The sequence below is a fragment of the Heterodontus francisci genome, chromosome 7 (assembly GCF_036365525.1).
Source record: "Heterodontus francisci isolate sHetFra1 chromosome 7, sHetFra1.hap1, whole genome shotgun sequence".
Taxonomy (NCBI): Eukaryota; Metazoa; Chordata; class Chondrichthyes; order Heterodontiformes; family Heterodontidae; genus Heterodontus; species Heterodontus francisci.
In genome coordinates this window covers 105971438-105988255 of record NC_090377.1, presented here as the reverse complement: position 1 = coordinate 105988255, position 16818 = coordinate 105971438, and the positions used below count along the sequence as shown (strand labels likewise).

Below are 16818 nucleotides of genomic sequence, written 5' to 3'. Positions count from 1 at the left end.
ACGGGTGCATAGACTATATAGTAGTGATAATGAGGGACTTTAAATATCCTAATCTAGACTGGGATAGCAATAGTTAGAAAGGCAGAGAAAGAGAAGAGTTTCTGAAGTGTGTTCAGGAGAATTTTCTTTATCAGTATATTTCCAGCTCAATGAGGAAGGAGGCATTATTGGATCTGGTTCTGCGAAATGAGGTGCGTCAAGTGGACCAAGTGTCAGTAGGAGAACATTTAGGGAACAGTGATCATAGTATCATAACGTTTAGGTTAACTATGGAAAAAGTCAAGGAGCAATCTAGAGTAAAGATAATTAATTGGAAGAGGGCCACTTTCAGTGTGTTGAGAATGGATCTGGTCCAGTAAAATTTGAATCAAATATTGGCAGGCAAAACAGTAAAGGAACAATGGGCTGCCCTTAAAGAGGAGATGGTTTGGGTACAATTGAGGTACATTCCCATGAAGGCGAAAGGTAGGGCAACCAAAACCAGAGTTCTATGGATGATCATGGAGATAGATAGAGAGTAAGATGAAGCAGAAAAAGAGGTTGCTAATACAAGTGAGAACCAGGCTGAATATAGAAAGTTCAGAGGGAAAGTGATAATGGAAATAAGAGAGGCTAAGAAATAGTATGAGAAGAGACTGGCAGCTAACATAAAAGAGAATCCAAAAGTCTTCTATAGGCATATGAATAATAAAAAGGTTGTGAGAGGAGGGGTGGGGCTGATTAGGGACCAGAAGGGGATCTACACGTGGAGGCAGAGGGCATAGCTGAGGTATTAAATGAGTACTTTGCATCCCTCTTTACCAAGGAAGAGGATGCTGCCAAAGTCATAGTGAAGGAGGAGGTAGTTGAAACATTGGGTGGGCTAAACATTGATAAAGAGGAGATTTTAAAAAGGCTAGCTATACTTAAAGTTCATAAGTCACCAGGACCAGATCAGATGCATCCAAGGATGCTGAAGAAAGTAACGTTAGAAATTACGGAGACATTGGCCATAATCTTCCAATCCTCCTTAGATACATGGGTGTTGCTGGAGAACTGGAGAATTGCAAATGTTGCACGCTTGTTCAAAAAGGGTGTAAGGATAAAACCAATAACTACAGGCCAGTTAGTTTAACTTTGGTGATGGGAAAGCTTTTAGAAATGATAATCTGGGACAAAATTAACAGTCACTAGGATAAGTGTGGGTTAATTAAGGAAAGCTAGCATGAATTTGTTAAAAGCAAAACTTGTTTAACTAATTTGATTGAGTTTTTTGATGAGGTAACAGAGAGGGTTGATAAGGTTAATGTGGTGTACAAGTACTTGCAAGAGGCACTTGATAAAGTGATTCATAATAGGCACGTCAGCAAAGTTGAAGTCCATGGCATAAAAGGGACAGTAGCAGCATGGATACAAAGTTGGTTGAGTGACAGGAAACAGAGAGTAGTTGTTTTTTGGATTGCAGAAACGTATACCATGGCATTTCCCTAGGAATGGTACTAGAACCACTGCTTTTCTTGAGATATATTCATGGCCTAGACTTTGATGTACTGGGCACAATTTCAAAATTTGCAGGTGACACAAAACTTGGAAGTATTGTGAACTGTGAAGAGGATAATGAAAGACTTCAAGAGGACATAGGCTGGTGGAATGGGCAGACACATGGCAGATGACATTTAATGCAGGGAAGTGTGAAGTGATACACTTTGGTAGGAAGAACGAGGAGAGGCAATATAGGTTAAAGCGTACAATTCTAAAGAGAATGCAGGCGCAGGGGAACCTGGGGCTATATGTGCACAAATTGTTGATGGTGGCAAGGCAGGTTGAGAAATGGTTAAAAAGGCATATGGGATTCTGGGCTTTATAAATTGAGGCATAGAGTACAAAAACACGTACAAGTAATTTCATGTTAAGTTTGAAAGTGACACATTTCAATCACAAGCAAGAATCTTAAACTTAAACAAAGCCAATTACGGAGGTATGAGGGGAGAACTGGCTAAGGTTAATTGGATAAATAGACTGGAAGGTATGGCGGTAAATGAACAGTGGGAAACATTTAAAGAAACAATTCAAAGGGTTCAACAAAAGTACATTCCATTCAAAGACAAAAACTCGTCCAGAAAGATCCATCCGTGGCTCACTCAGGAAGTTAAGGAGAGTATTAGAATAAAAGAAGAGGCTTACAATGTTGCAAAAAATAGTAGCAAGTCTGAGGATTGGGGGTGTTTTAGAAACCAGCAAAAGGCCACCAAAAAATTGATAAAAAGGGAAAAATAGAATATGAGAGTAAACTAGCTAGCAATATAAAAACAGATTGTAAGAGCTTTCATAAGTGCATAAAAAGGAAGAAAGTAGCTAAAGTAGACATTGGTCCCTTAAGGGTAGAGACAGGTGAAATCATCATGGGGAATGAAGAAATGGCCGAGGCATTGAACAAATATTTTGTGTCTGTCTTCACAGTGGAAGACACAAATTCCATACTAGAAACAGGCTAAAACCTAGGGGCTAAAAAGAGTGAGGAAATTAAGGATACTGGTAGCAATCGAGAAAACGTATTGGAGAAACTTGAGGGACTAAAAGTCCCCGGGACTAGATGGCCTACATCTTGGGGTTCTAAAAGAGATAACTGCAGAGATAGTGGATGTGCTGGCTAGGATTTTCCAGAATTTCTTAGATTCAGGAATGGTCCTGTCAGATTGGAAGTTGGCAAATGTTACGCTGCTTTTCAAGAAAGGAGATAGAGAGAAAACAGGGAACAACAGGCCAGTTAGCCTAACATCAGTCATTGGGAAGTTGCTGGAAACTATTATTAAAGAAGTCTTAACATTGCACTTGGAAAAGCATAGTATGATTAGAACAAGTCAGCATAGTTTTACTAAAGGGAGATCCTGTTTGACAAATTTATTAGAGTTTTTTGAGGATGAAACTAGTAGGGTAGATAAAGGGGAACCAGGAGATGTTGTTTCCCTGGATTTTCAAAAGGCATTCGATAAGATGCCACATAAAAGATTAATAGGCAGGATAAGGACTCATGATGTTGGGGTAATATATTAGCATGGGTAGAGGATTGGTTAACAGACAGGAAGCAGAGAGTGGACATAAATGGGACACTTTCAAGTTGGCAGGCAGTGAATAGTGGGGTGCCACAAGGATCAGTGCGGGGGCCTCAGCTATTTACACTCTATATTAATGACTTGGATGAAGAGATAGAGAGTAATGTATCTAACAAGAAATGCTGGAAATACTCAGCAGGTGTGGCAGCATCTGTGGAGAGAGAAGCAGAGTCAACGTTTCGGGTCAGTGACCCTTCTTCAGAACTGGCAAATATTAGAAATGTAAAAGGTTATAAGCAGGTAAAGTGAGGGTGGGGCAAAAGATAACAAAAGAGAAGGTGTAGATAGGACAGCTGACCAGAAGGTCATGGAGCAAAGACAAACAATATGTTAATGGTGTGTTGAAAGACAAAGCATTAGTACAGATAGGGTGTTAATGGACTGAAAATTGAACAGCCACAAGTACAAACATGAAAAAAGTGGGTAAGCAAACTGAACAAACTAAGATGAAATAAAATAAAATAAACACAAAAAAAGTATTTCCAGCATTTCTTGTTTTTATTTCAGATTTCCAGCATCCACAGTATTTTGATTTTATTTAAGTAATGCATCTAAGTTTGCTGATCATACAAAGCTTGGTGGAAAGGAAAGCTGTGGGGAGGATGTAGAGAGGCTGCAAAGAGATATAGACAGGTTAAATGAGTGGGCAACAAGATGGCAAATGAAGTATAATGTAGGGAAGTGTGAAGTTGTTCACTTTGGTCGTAAAAATAGAAAAGCAGAATATTTTTTAAATGGTATGAAACTGGTAAATGTTGATGTTCAGAGAGACTTGGGGGTACTCGTACAAGGAATACACAAAGTTAACATGCAGGCTATTAGGAAGGCAAATGGCATATTGGCCTTTATTGCAAGGGGATTGGAGTACAGGAATAAAGAAGTCTTACTAAAATTGTACAGGGCATTGGTGAGACCGCACCTGGAATATTATGTGCAGTTTTGGTCTCCACATTTAAGAAAGGATATACTTGCACTGGAGGCAGTGCAGCGAAGATTTACTAAATTGGTCCCTGGGATGAGGGGGTTGACCTATGATGAGAGGCTGAGTAAATTGGGCCTAGATTCTCTGGAGTTTAGAAGAATTAGAGGCGATCTAATTGAGACATACAAGATTCTGAAAGGGCTTGATCGGATAGAGGCTGAGAGATTGTTCCCACTGGTCAGGCAATCTAGAACATGGGGGTACAGTCTCAGGATAAGGGGTCAATCATTCAGGACTGAGATGAGGAGAAATTATTGCACTCAAAGGATTGTGAATCTTTTGAATTCTCTAACCCAGAGGGTTGTGGATGCTCCATCATTGAATACATTTAAGGCTGGAATAGATAAATTTTTTGTCTCGCAGGGAATCAAGGGATATGGAGAGTGGGCAGGAAAGTGGAATTGAAGTTCAAGATCAGCCATGATCATAGCAGGCTCGATGGACCATATGGTCTACTTCTACTACTATTTCTTGTGTTCTTGTGTTCAGCTGGAGAACTGTGTCCAGTTCTGGGCACCACACTTTAGGAAGGATGTGATAGCATTAGAGAGGGTGGAGAAAAGGTTTACGGGAGTGGTTCCAGGGATGAGGGACTTCAGTTACAGGGATAGACTGGAGAAGCTGAGTTTGTTGTTCTTAGAGAAGGGAAGGTTGAGTGGAGATTGGATAGAGCTGTTCAAAATCATGAGGGATCTCAGCAGAGTAGCTAGAGAGAAACTGTTCCCATTGGCAGAAGGGTCGAGAACCAGAGAACACCAAATAAGCTGATTGGCAAAAGAACCAATGGCAACATGAGGAAAATCCTTTTTATGCACCAAGTGGTTAGCATTTGGAAGAGATTGTGGTGGAGGCAGATTCAGTCGTGGCTTTCAATAGGGAATTATATAAGAACCTGAAGAGAAAACATTTATTGGGCTACAGGGAAAGGGCGAAGAATGGGACTAGCTGAACTGCTCTTCCAGAGAGCCAGCATGGACATAATGGGGTGAATGGCCTCCTATAACCATTCTATGATTCTATCCCTCTAAAAATGAATCCCAGTGCTTTGCTTTTTATGACATATTAACCCTGGAGCTGCAGCCTCACCACTAGCCATGGCATTGCTGAGCTGCCAGCCCTCTGATTTGGCTGCCAGCTCTTGGGGGTTGGCCTATTAATTGGCCGCCAGTGAAAATATGATGCCCTGGGTCCTGCCGCCTGCTGACATGGGGTCGCTTTCCACTTTTGGCCCCAGTGGCAGGCCTTGCCAGTAATCAGCAAAATTCGGCGCAACGTTTCAGCTCGATGATCTTTCTTTTTCATCAGAACTGCAAGAAGTTAAAGATTGAACAGTTTATAAGCAGATAAAGAGCCAGGGAACATCGGGGTGGGGGAATAGAATAAAAAGGAAGGTTTGAGGTGGGTGGAAGGCAGGAGAGACAAAATGACAAAAAGGATAATGGTACAAAGGAGGATGGTAATGGGACAAGGAAAGAAACAAAAGAAGGGTCCAGAGGAGCTGTAAATAGCAACAACAGAACCATTACCTATTGTCCCAAACAATGGGAGTATTTAGATGAGCACTTGAAACGCCATAGCATACAAGGCTACAGGCCAAGTGCAGGAATATGAGATTAGAATAGATAGGTGCTGGATGGCTGGCACAGACACGATGCACCGAAGGGCCTGTTTCTGTGCTGTATAACTCTATGACTCTATGACTAATGGGAACAATGGTTATGATATGAAATTGTTGAACTCTGTTGAGTCCGGAAGGTTGTGAAGTGCCTAATCAAAAGATGAGATGCTATTCCTCAAGCTTACATTGAGCTTCATTGAAACAGTGTAGGAGGCCGATGACAGAGAGATCAGAGTGGGAGTGGAACAGGTAATTAAAATGACAAGCGGTCGGAAGATTGGAAGGTCAGGATCATGCTTGAGGATTCAATGGAGTTGTTCAGCAACCTGCGTTGGTCTCCCCAGTAGAGAGGAGACTGCATCGTGAGCAATGATTACAGTATACCTATTTGAAAGAATTAAAAGTAAATCACTGTTTCACCTGGAAGGATTATTTGGGACCTTTTGATGGTGGTAAGGGAGGGGATGACAGGACAGTTTTTTCATCTACTGGCCTTGCCTCAGGAAGGTGGCGTCGGAAGGGGAAAGAGTGTTGGCCTCGATTGTCCGTTATTCAGCATGGACGCCAGGTCTCTCTACACCTCCATCTCCCAACAGAATGGTCTGAGAGCTTTCTGCTTCTTTTTTGAACAGAAGGCCAACCAGTCCCTGTCTACCACCACCCTCTGCTGCCTGGCTGAACTTGTTCTTATATTGTACAACTTTTCCTTTAACGCCACTCACTTCCTCCAAATAAAAATTGTCACTGTGGGAATCGATGAGTTCTAGCTATTAATACAGAAGCAAAATACTGTGGATGCTGGAAACCTGAAATAAAAACAGAAAATGCTAGAAATAGTTTCAGGTCAATGATCTTTCATCAGAAATGTTAATTTAGTTTCTCTCTCCACAGATGCTGCCTGACCTGCTGAGTATTTCCAGCATTTTCCATTTTTATTTGAGTCCTGTTGTTACGGTCAAGTGAGGAGGGGTCGTAGGGCTTCCCTCTTTTCCCTCCCCTTGTTTGACCACAACAGGTTTAATGCTTTTTTAAAGTGAATGTACTAGCCAATTCTGTAGGTGTTTGATTACTTACTTGCTATGCTCATAACAAGAACCAATCGGACAGGTTTTCTTGAGTTAACAAAGAAAGAGGTTACCTTTATTGTACTTAAACCAAACTATTAAAATAATAAGCTACATGGCAACTTTCACTCGCACACGCACTAGAGGTTCACACACACACAAATAGGTTACAGAGTGGGGAAGGGTAGATTGGTTGACTTAGAGTCCATAAAAATAAAAAAGAAACAATCTGTGAAGTTTTGTGCTTTGGCTGGCTTCTGGCTGAATTTGGTGGTCCTGAGGCTTTTAGTTTGAAGAGGTAGATGACTGATTCGGTGAGTATCTTGAAAACAGCAATGCGGATGATTTCCTCCAATGGAGTTTCCAATTATAGCCAGAGTAAGTTAAGATGGTGAATCAACAAGTAGGATTTGAAAGCTTTCAAGCTGGAATAGAGAGAGAGAGGGACTCCCACTTAGGGTCTGCACGTGTCAGAGTCTAGTTGCTTCTCCTCTTTCTGCTACAGAGAAAAACCAGCTTAAAACCACAGATGGGGAGGGGCTTGTCACATGACAGTCACTCAGTGATTCAAATAGAGCAGTTAGCAGTATTTGTCCGCTTGCTGAAAAGAACAGGTAGTTCCTTTAAACTTCCTGGGTCTTGGTTCTTGCTGGGAAATGCACAGACATTTCGTCTCCCTCCTCACGGTCCATTGCAATGTAGGATACAGTGTAGCAAATCATCTTAAGCTGCCAGCAGTCATCCTTTTTGAAATGTTCTTCATAAATTTCTACAAAAAAATTTAGATCTTCAGTCAGTGGACCAAAGAAAATTATCATTCAACAAAACACATTGGTATAACAATATCTTTTCGCTGATTATGTGGAAAGTTCTTTGTTCCAGTCCTACAGAGGACCTCTACTTCACCTTTTTTTGTGTTCCAAGATTCCCCTTCACCATGGTAGACAGGGTCCTCAACCATGCCTGTCCTATTTCCTACACCTCTGCACTCACTCCTTTCTCCCCCTCTCAGAACCACAATAGTGTTCCCCTTCTTCTCATTTTCCAACCCACCAGCCTTCACATTTCAATGGATCATCTACTGTCATTTCTGCCACCTCCAGCTTGATGCCACCACCAAACACATCTTTCCTTTCTCTCCCCTCAGCATTCCAAAGGGATTGTTCCCTCTGCAACACCCCATTCCGTTTTTCTATCACCTTCAATAACTGCTCCCCTTTCTCAAGGCACTTGCCCTTTCACCTTCTTCCTTCCCACCGTTGGGAGCCCCAAACACTCCGTCTAGGTGAAACAGTGACTTGTACTTCTTTCTGTTTAGCACACTGTATTCTTTGCTCACGATATGACCTCCTCTACATTACGGAGGGGAGATGAAATGTAGATTGGGTGATCACCTTGCTGAACATTTCCGTTCAGTCCAAAAGTGTGACCCTGATCTTCCAGTCACTTGTCATTTTAATTCTCCATTCCGCTCCCACTCAGACCTCTCTGTCTGCGGCCTCAACATAGCTTGATGAACAGCATCTCACCTTTCAATTAGGCACTTTACAATCTTCCAGACTCAACAGTAAGTTCAACAATTTCAGATCATAACCACCGTCCCCATTTGTTTCAGACAGCAGGTGTTGGTACAGGTTCTGCTATTATCATTTACACCTCCTGTAGACCCATTTTTGTTTCTTTACTTGTCACATTACCACCCCCTTTTGTCTTGTACCATCATCCCTTTTGTCATTTAATCACTCCTGCTTTCTACCCTATCAAAGACTTTTCATTTTGTTTTTTCCCACCTTCCCTGCCCCCGTCCCTGTCTCTGAACTTGCTTAAGAACTGTTATATCTCTAACTTTTTCCAGTTCTAACGAAAGGTCATCAACCTGAAACTTCAACTTTGTCTCTGTCTCCACAGATGCTGCCTGACCTGCTGAGTGTTTTTAGCATTTTCTGTTTTTATTTCAGATTTCCAGCAACTGCAGTATTTTGCTTTTGCCTTAGATTTGTCAGCCTAGTTTTGAGTGGATATATGATTCTGCTGCCAGGATAAATGAGAAATTTTGAATTGTATAAACACCGGCAGCCAATTCAGGTTCACCAGTCCGTCAGAATCTTTTTAAAGGCCAATATAAAAGCAACTAAATGTTCAAGGAACTACTGAAATCCATCAGCCCTTTGTGGGTATCACCAACCCAAACAATATACTCATAATAACTCATGTTGGGGTATTGTGTATCGCACCTGGAGTATTGTGTACAGTTTTGGTCTCCTTACCTATGGAAGCTTATACTTGCCATATAGTGAGTGCAATGAAGATTCACCAGACTGATTCCAGGGATGGCAGGATTGTCCTATGAGGAGAGATTGAGGAGGCTGAGCCTGTATTCTCTAGAGTTAGAAGAATGAGAGGTGATCTCATTGAAGCATACAAAATTCTTACGGGGCTCAACAGGGTTGATAGAGGAAGGATATTTGCCCTGGCTGGGGGAGCGGGTAGATTCTACAACCAGGGGACCCAGTCTCTGAATAAGGGGCAGGCCATTTAAGACTGAGATGAGGAGGAATTTCTTCACTCAGAGAGTGGTGAATCTGTGGAATTCTTTACCCCAGAGGGATGTGGAGACTCAGTCATTGAGTATGTTCAAGACAGAGATTGATAGATTTCTAGATATTTAAGATATCAAGGGATATGGGGATAGTGCAGGAAAATGCACTAAGTAGAAGATCAGCCATGATCTATTTGACTGGCGCAGCAGGCTCGAGGGACCGAATGGCCTACTCCTGCTGCTATTTCCTACGTTCTTATGTTGTAGCAGAGAGCTGTTAAAAGATTATATACTGTGGATAGAATAGGGAGAGAGAGAATACCTTCAATGTAAAATACTCCCTGGTCTTCCATGTACCATGCTTCAAAATAAATGGCTGTCCTACCTGCTGAGAGGTATTGCATTTTTTGCCAATTGCAGTCTGTTTGACTCATGTAAACCAATTGATTTTATCCTTGAACCTAGATACTAGCCGCATAGTTACAAAGTAATGAAAAGAACTGAGTTCTAAATGAGAGCAAATTGATGTGACCTGTCACCAAGAAAAGCCACCCTACAGTATTTCAGCAAATGTGCAAGACGTTTCAGTGGACTTGAGGAAAGTAAATTAAAGGCAAGGATAGATTGTTAGTAAAAAATTGGTTGAATAGATTAGACTTTGAATGATAAAAGATAGAAGTTGGCTTGAGTGAAAAGCAGAGGGAATCAATATGGAACTAATAAATAGTGCATTAGGAAAAAGGGACAGGGAATTTTAGCTGTGCTTGCAGGAACTGTCTTTCAGAAAGAGGGAGTTGAGTTCATGAAGCTAATGTTTGTTGCTTTCACATCACGGCATAAGTAAGCAGGAGGAAGAAGGAGTTCATGAGATGGATGATCCAGATATCTGTAAAGTTAATTTTAAAGTACAGTTATTGAAATTTTTCACACCTGGTGTCCATTCCCCTACCATCCAAGAGGTTAGACCTGATGTCATGCATACATGATCTGCCTAGTGCAATTTTCTAATAGTAAAGCTCTGTTACTCATTGCTTCAGTTTGGTCACTCTGTCCTTCCGAGAAGTTACACTGGATCCTCTGTGCACAGCAGGGACTGAATTTTATCAGCCCTGTAAGAATGGGCAGGGAGGCAGGGGAGCTCATAAAAATAGCGAGGGAAGGACAGGGTGGTGAGCCCGTCACCTTCCCAATGCCATTGAATTTTGTTTGGTCGGGAAAGGCGGAGGACGGTCTTCCTACCTAGAGATCTATTGAGGTCCTTGAAGGCCACGTCAATGCCTCCTCCCACTGCCACTGACATTTAATTAGCAGCGGGGGTGGGGGGGGCAGCTCTCTGCCATGTGGGGAGGCTGCCCAGTAAAGCCTGGCAACCTCCCTGTGGGCCGGGGTGGGGTGGGCCCTCGTGTTTGGGCACAAAGGGCCTCAGCAGCAAAGGCTGCCCCCAGACCAACACTCCCCATCCCTCTCCAGCCTAACTGGCCCTGGCAAGTCTGCCCCACTTAACTTCACCACAGGCCTCCATAACTGCTCCTGACCCTGGGCTTACTGCAGTGCCAACAGTGGCCGCCTCTCCTGGTAGCACTGCTGAGCTGCTGGCCCTCTGGAGGCAGGATTCCTGTCCTTAAAGGGATGGGGACCCTAGTGCCAGGCAGTTAACAGCTTGAACATAGTAAATTGCAGCCCAGGATCCCTCAAAGAGCCGAGGCAGGGTTTCCCTTGCCTTTCTAGCCTGGCGTCGGGACCCACGCTGCCTGCATAAAATTCAGCTCCTCATTACAAAACATCCAGTTTCCGTTTCTGTATTTGCCGAAGTCCAATTCTTAACATCATGCAGAAGTGTTGACTGGACAACAGCCTCATACAAGCAAAAAAGTTAGTGGAAATGCCTAGCAGGCCTGGTCACCATCTATGTAGAGAAAAGGTAGATAAATGTTTCATTGCCCACTCAAAACATTAAATATTTTTCTTCTTTCTGGCTGCTGCACCTGACCTGTTGTGTATTGAAGATTTTTTTCTGTTTTTAAGATTTATGAGATTTTCTGCTCATCTCGTCCTCTATAGCAGTCCCAGTGAAGGCAATGTGTCAGATCATCCTCTTCTCATGAGAGTTGAAAAAGAGTATAAATAATTGTGAGAACACTTAAAAGAATTTTTTTTTAAAGGATTAGAGAAGAGAGTTGGTCTGACCTGTCCTCTTATTCGCCCTCACTGTTCTCTCTCTCCTTTCTTCCTCCTTTATTCCTCTCCTTCCTTCACACTCTCTCCTTACTCTCTTTTCTGTGGATATTTGTGCTTGTTTCTGTCCCTAGCCTCATGTCCATTCCTCTGTGTTTTCTGTGCTGTGCTTTTTTGTATGAATGCTTCTCTTCCCTCCTCCAAACAGAGACATCCACAAAGGAAGCTGGTGAGGTGCCAGTGACTTCAAACTCCTGCAGTACAAATGCCAAATAATGGCTCAATGTGCATCTTCTCTGCTTAAACCCCATATCTCTTTTGTAGACTCACCCAAACGTACCAGGAATGAACTGTACATATAGGTGCAATTTATATACCAGATGGTAATCTTAGATATATAGATAAGAACAGAAAAATACCTCTCATTATAGCATCATGATTTATTCATATATCAGCAGATTGTGTCGTGCACTAAGATGTTCTCAAATAACAAGTTGTTTGTGCTGACTGGACCATTGCACTAACCAAAAGCACGTCCCCACAAGAAAGATAGGATGAAAAAATGGAGTGAGAGTCTGGCTGTTCTCATGCACTGTCTAGTGCTCAGTTGCAGAGAATATAAGAACATAAGAAATTGGGGCAGGAGTAGGCCATCCAGCAACTCATGTCTGCTGCACCATTCAATAAGATCATGGCTTATGTGATCTTGGCCTCAACTCCACTTTCTCGCCTTTTCCTTCATAACCCTTGATTCCCCTATAGTTCAAAAATCTGTCTATCTCAGCCTTGAATATATTCAATGGCACAGCCTCCACAGCTCTCTGGCGTAGAGAATTCCAAATATTCACGACCCTCTGAGAGAAGAAATTCCTCCTTATCTCTGTCTTAAATGGGTGATCCTTTATTCTGAAACTGTACCCCCTAGTTCTCGATTCCCTCACAAGGGGAAACATCCTCTCAGCATCTACCTTGTCAAGCCCTCTAAGAATCCTATGTTTCAATAAGATCACCTCTCATTCTTCTAAACGCCAATGAGTATAAGCCCAACCTGCTCAACCTTTCCTCATAAGAAAACTCCTTCATCCCAGGAATCAGCCTAGTGAACCTTCTCTGAACTGCCTCCAATGCAAGTATATCCCTCCTTAAATGAGACCAAAACTGTATGCAGTTCTCTCGGTGTGGCCTCACCAACATCCTGTACAGTTGTAGCAAGACTTTGCTACTTTTATACTCCATCCCGCTTGCAATAAAGGCCAACATTCCATTTGCCTTCCTAATTACTTGCTGTACTGCATGCTAACATTTTGTGATTCATGGATGAGGACACCCAGATCTCTCTGTACCTCAGCATTCTGCAGTCTCTTTCCATTGAAATAATATTTTGCTTTTCTATTCTTCCTACCAAAGTGGATAACCTCACATTTTCACGCATTATACTCCATCTGCCAAATTTTTGCCCACTCACTTAACCTATCTATATCCCTTTGCAGATATTTTGTGCTTGATTTTCCCTACAGGGATGGGAAACAGAGGTCAGGACTGTATCCAGGTCCCAAACCCTCCCCCATTGGCAATTAGTCACTCATTGCAATTTTCACGGAGGCCCGTCCTTAATTGTCATGGAGACAGGTTCTGTGTCCAAGTAAGGACGGCGGGCAGGCTCTCGAAGCTGGAGGGCCAATCAGAAGAATTCCAGCTTGAGAGGAACAGCAGGTTGTGATGGTAGGTAAATAAAGAGAGGACGCTTCAACATGGCAGAGCCCTCTCACCAACTTTTTAAAACTTTAATTAAAAAATGTTTCTTGCAGCCAGGCTACTGTGGAAGGAGGGGAGGTGGTAGGGGATGGGAGGGAGCCCCTCTATAGGGCAGTCTGTGGCTGCTGTCGCAGGCAGGGAGGGCTTCTAGGCCTGCCTGGAGCGCTAGCCCACTGGCTTGCCGCTGGGTGCCAGCCTCCAGACACCTAACCTGACCTCAGCCGGTGAAGAAAACTGGAGGCCAACTGGAAAATTCTAGTGGGGATGTGTAGCCCTGCTGGTCCCGATCCAGCTTCCATTAAAATTGCCAGAGCCAGGAACGGTGTCAGGAAACTGGCACGCCGGCCAGTGCCAGTATTTTCGGGCCACGTCCACTACCATTCCTGCCCCTGGTGGGGCCTGAAAATTCAGCTCTTTGTCTTCACTTCAAAACTTGCTTTCCCACCTATCTTTGTATTGTTAGCAAATTTGGCTACAATGCACTCAGTCCCTTCATCCAAGTCATTAATATAGATTGTAAATTATTGAGGCCCAGCTCTGATCCCTGTAGCACCTCAGTTTGCCAACCTGAAAATAACCAATTTAACCCAACTCTCTCTTTTCTGTCAGTTAGTCAATCCTCTGTCCTTGGTAATATATTTTCCCCAACACCATGAGCTCTTGTGCAGTAACCTTTTATGTGGCACCTTATCGAATGCCTTTTAGAAATCCAAATACACTACATCAACTGATTCCCTTTTTTCCACACTGCTCATTCCATCCTCAAAGAACTCTAATAAATTTGTCAAGCACTATTTCCCTTTCATAAAACCATGTTGACTCTGCTTGATTGTATTATGATTTTCTAAATGTCATGCTACTACTCCCTTAATGATGGATTCCAGCATTTTCCCAATGACAGATGTTAGGCTAACTGGCCGGCAGCTTCCTGCTTTCTGTCTCCCTCCTTTCATGAACAGGGGCATTGCATTTGTGGTTTTCCAGTCCACTGGGACCTTTCCGGAATCTCAGGAATTTTGGAACATTATAGCCAATGCATCCACTATCTCTGCAGCCACTTCTTTGAAGCCCCTAGGACGCAGGCCATCAGGTCCAGCCTTTAGTCCCATCGGTTCTCCTAATACATTTTCTCTAGTCATAATGATTGTTTTAAGTTTCTCCCTCCTTTTTGCCTCTGTTTTCTACTGTTGTTGGGATGCTTTTTGTGTCTTCTACTGTGAAGAAAGATACAAAATATTTGTTCAAAGTCCCTGCCATTTCTTTGTTTCCCATTATTAATTCCCCAGAAGAGCAAGATGAAGGCTTAGGAGTCAGCCCACTAATTGCTCCATCAGAGAATGGTACATGATATAGAAAAACTTAAAAGAAAGAAGGGGAAGAAATGCATATCCAAACATAGTCTGCACCCTATAAATCAATTATAAAAATACCAAAAAAAACTCTCAGATAAATAGTTCTATGTGAATTATACCTGAACTGTGAGGTTACACCTATTAAGAAAGGATGGGTCTCTTTTCTCTTGAAAAGAGAAAGCTGAGGAGTGATCTAATAGAAGTCTTTAAAACTATGAAAGAGTAGACACAGAGATAATGGGCGGTATTTAATGCAGGTGACGGGGGTCTCGTCCGCCTGTGAGAGCCTCGTGTCGCCTCTTTATGGGAATTTCCACTGCATTGCGTGCCAATCAGGTACTTAACTGGGCAGCAGCAGGCCTTCCCTGGGATTAAGGACCTCAGGGACAAAAGTCCCACCTGCTGAGAGCTGCCAGCCAGTCAGAGGCTGGCAGCTATTTTACTCAACAGCGTCACCAGGAAGGCGGTGGCTGCTCCCAGTAATGCACCCACCCGAGGCCCAGGATCTTCAATGGACCCAAGACACAGATGAGTGATGGTGAAAGGGGTTTCATGGGATGGAGGTCACGGGGGAGGGTGGCCAGAAACAAGGGCAGGAGGTGGCTCTTAATGCACCCCCCCCCCCCTCCCCCAGCTCCTTCCCAATGCTGGGTCCCTGGTTCAGGCACTGAGTGCTTTTGAACGAGGGACCACCCACCTCACACCGCACCCCCCACCCCTCCTCCCGGGGAACGAGCAAGCAACCTGCACAGGTTTGCACGTTGTGCTACCTGCATGGCGACAGGCCCGTCTGCCTCTGGGCTAATACCAGCGGCGGCAGGAAGAGGCCCTTAATTGGGTATTAATTGCCCACTTAAAGGACTCAATTGGCAGCGGGACGGGAAGGCCATCCACGGGCTTTCCTGCCACGTACTTAATCAGGGTGGAAGCTGGATGGTGGCAGGGTCCTCACCTGCCACCATTCTGCCTGATTAAATGCACTCTCTGCCTCCATACTCACTACTGGGGAAAGCATAAAATCCAGCTCAGTGTTTCGTCTACTGGAGAAGAGCAATATTAGGGACCATCAACCTAAGATAGTCACTGATCAATCAAATGACAGATGTTAGGCTAACTGGCCGGCAGCTTCCTGCTTTCTGTCTCCCTCCTTTCATGAACAGGGGCATTGCATTTGTGGTTTTCCAGTCCACTGGGACCTTTCCGGAATCTCAGGAATTTTGGAACATTATAGCCAATGCATCCACTATCTCTGCAGCCACTTCTTTGAAGCCCCTAGGACGCAGGCCATCAGGTCCAGCCTTTAGTCCCATCGGTTCTCCTAATACATTTTCTCTAGTCATAATGATTGTTTTAAGTTTCTCCCTCCTTTTTGCCTCTGTTTTCTACTGTTGTTGGGATGCTTTTTGTGTCTTCTACTGTGAAGAAAGATACAAAATATTTGTTCAAAGTCCCTGCCATTTCTTTGTTTCCCATTATTAATTACCCAGAGACTGATGAGAGTGTGGAAATCACTACCACAGGGATTAGTTGAGGTGAATGGTGTAGATTCAAGAAAGGGAAAGCTCCATAAGCATCGGCGGGAGAAGGGAATAGAGGGCTATGCTAATAGTTAGATGAGGAAGGATTGTAGGAGGCCCAAGTGGAGTCCAAATGCCAGCAAGGATAGTTGGGCCGAATAACCTATTTCTGTGCAGTATATTCTATGTAATGCTGTGTAAATAGCTTTAATTTGTTTTAATCCTCATTATTTTTGCAGTCTCCAGTTCGGCATCCAGAGTTGTCTCTAGTTGACTCTGAGGCCTCAGGTGTTGATTTGACAGATGCAGATCTAGAAGAAGAAAAGCTGAAGAAGATATTGGGTGAGTTAGCCAGCAATATCAGTGACAAAGGCCCTTCATCTGAAGAGGAAGAGGTAAACAGGAAAATTGAAGGTCTGCGAGAAATTACTTCATCCAGTGAAGACCTGCACAGTGAGTCTCTAAAGGTATGGCATGATCTTTGAGGTGAGGCTAGATTTGTCCTCTCTAGGATGCTAGAATTATTCAGGTTCAGCTCACCTGGTAAATTTTGTTGTCATTTGTTGAGTATAATGATCTTGTTCAGTGGTTTAAGGCCCATCTCTTCAAAGGTTGAAGACTAAATGGCACTGTGGTGGCAATGCAGTAGCTGTATGTGCTGTACCACATATTCTTTGGACATAGTTTTCAGCCTACTATTCCCCTCTAAGCAGTTTCCCCATCT

The 16818-nt window shown here is 43.3% G+C and overlaps 1 protein-coding gene across 1 annotated transcript in view; it reads left to right on the top strand.

Moving 5' to 3' along the window:
- The window catches only part of LOC137372406 (melanophilin-like), a 169875-nt gene that overhangs the window by 121085 nt on the left and 31972 nt on the right, over positions 1-16818 (top strand). Inside the window, exon 10 of the mRNA XM_068036293.1 lies at positions 16334-16561. Coding sequence (XP_067892394.1) covers positions 16334-16561 — 228 coding nt within the window. The remainder of the gene's footprint in view (positions 1-16333; positions 16562-16818) is intronic.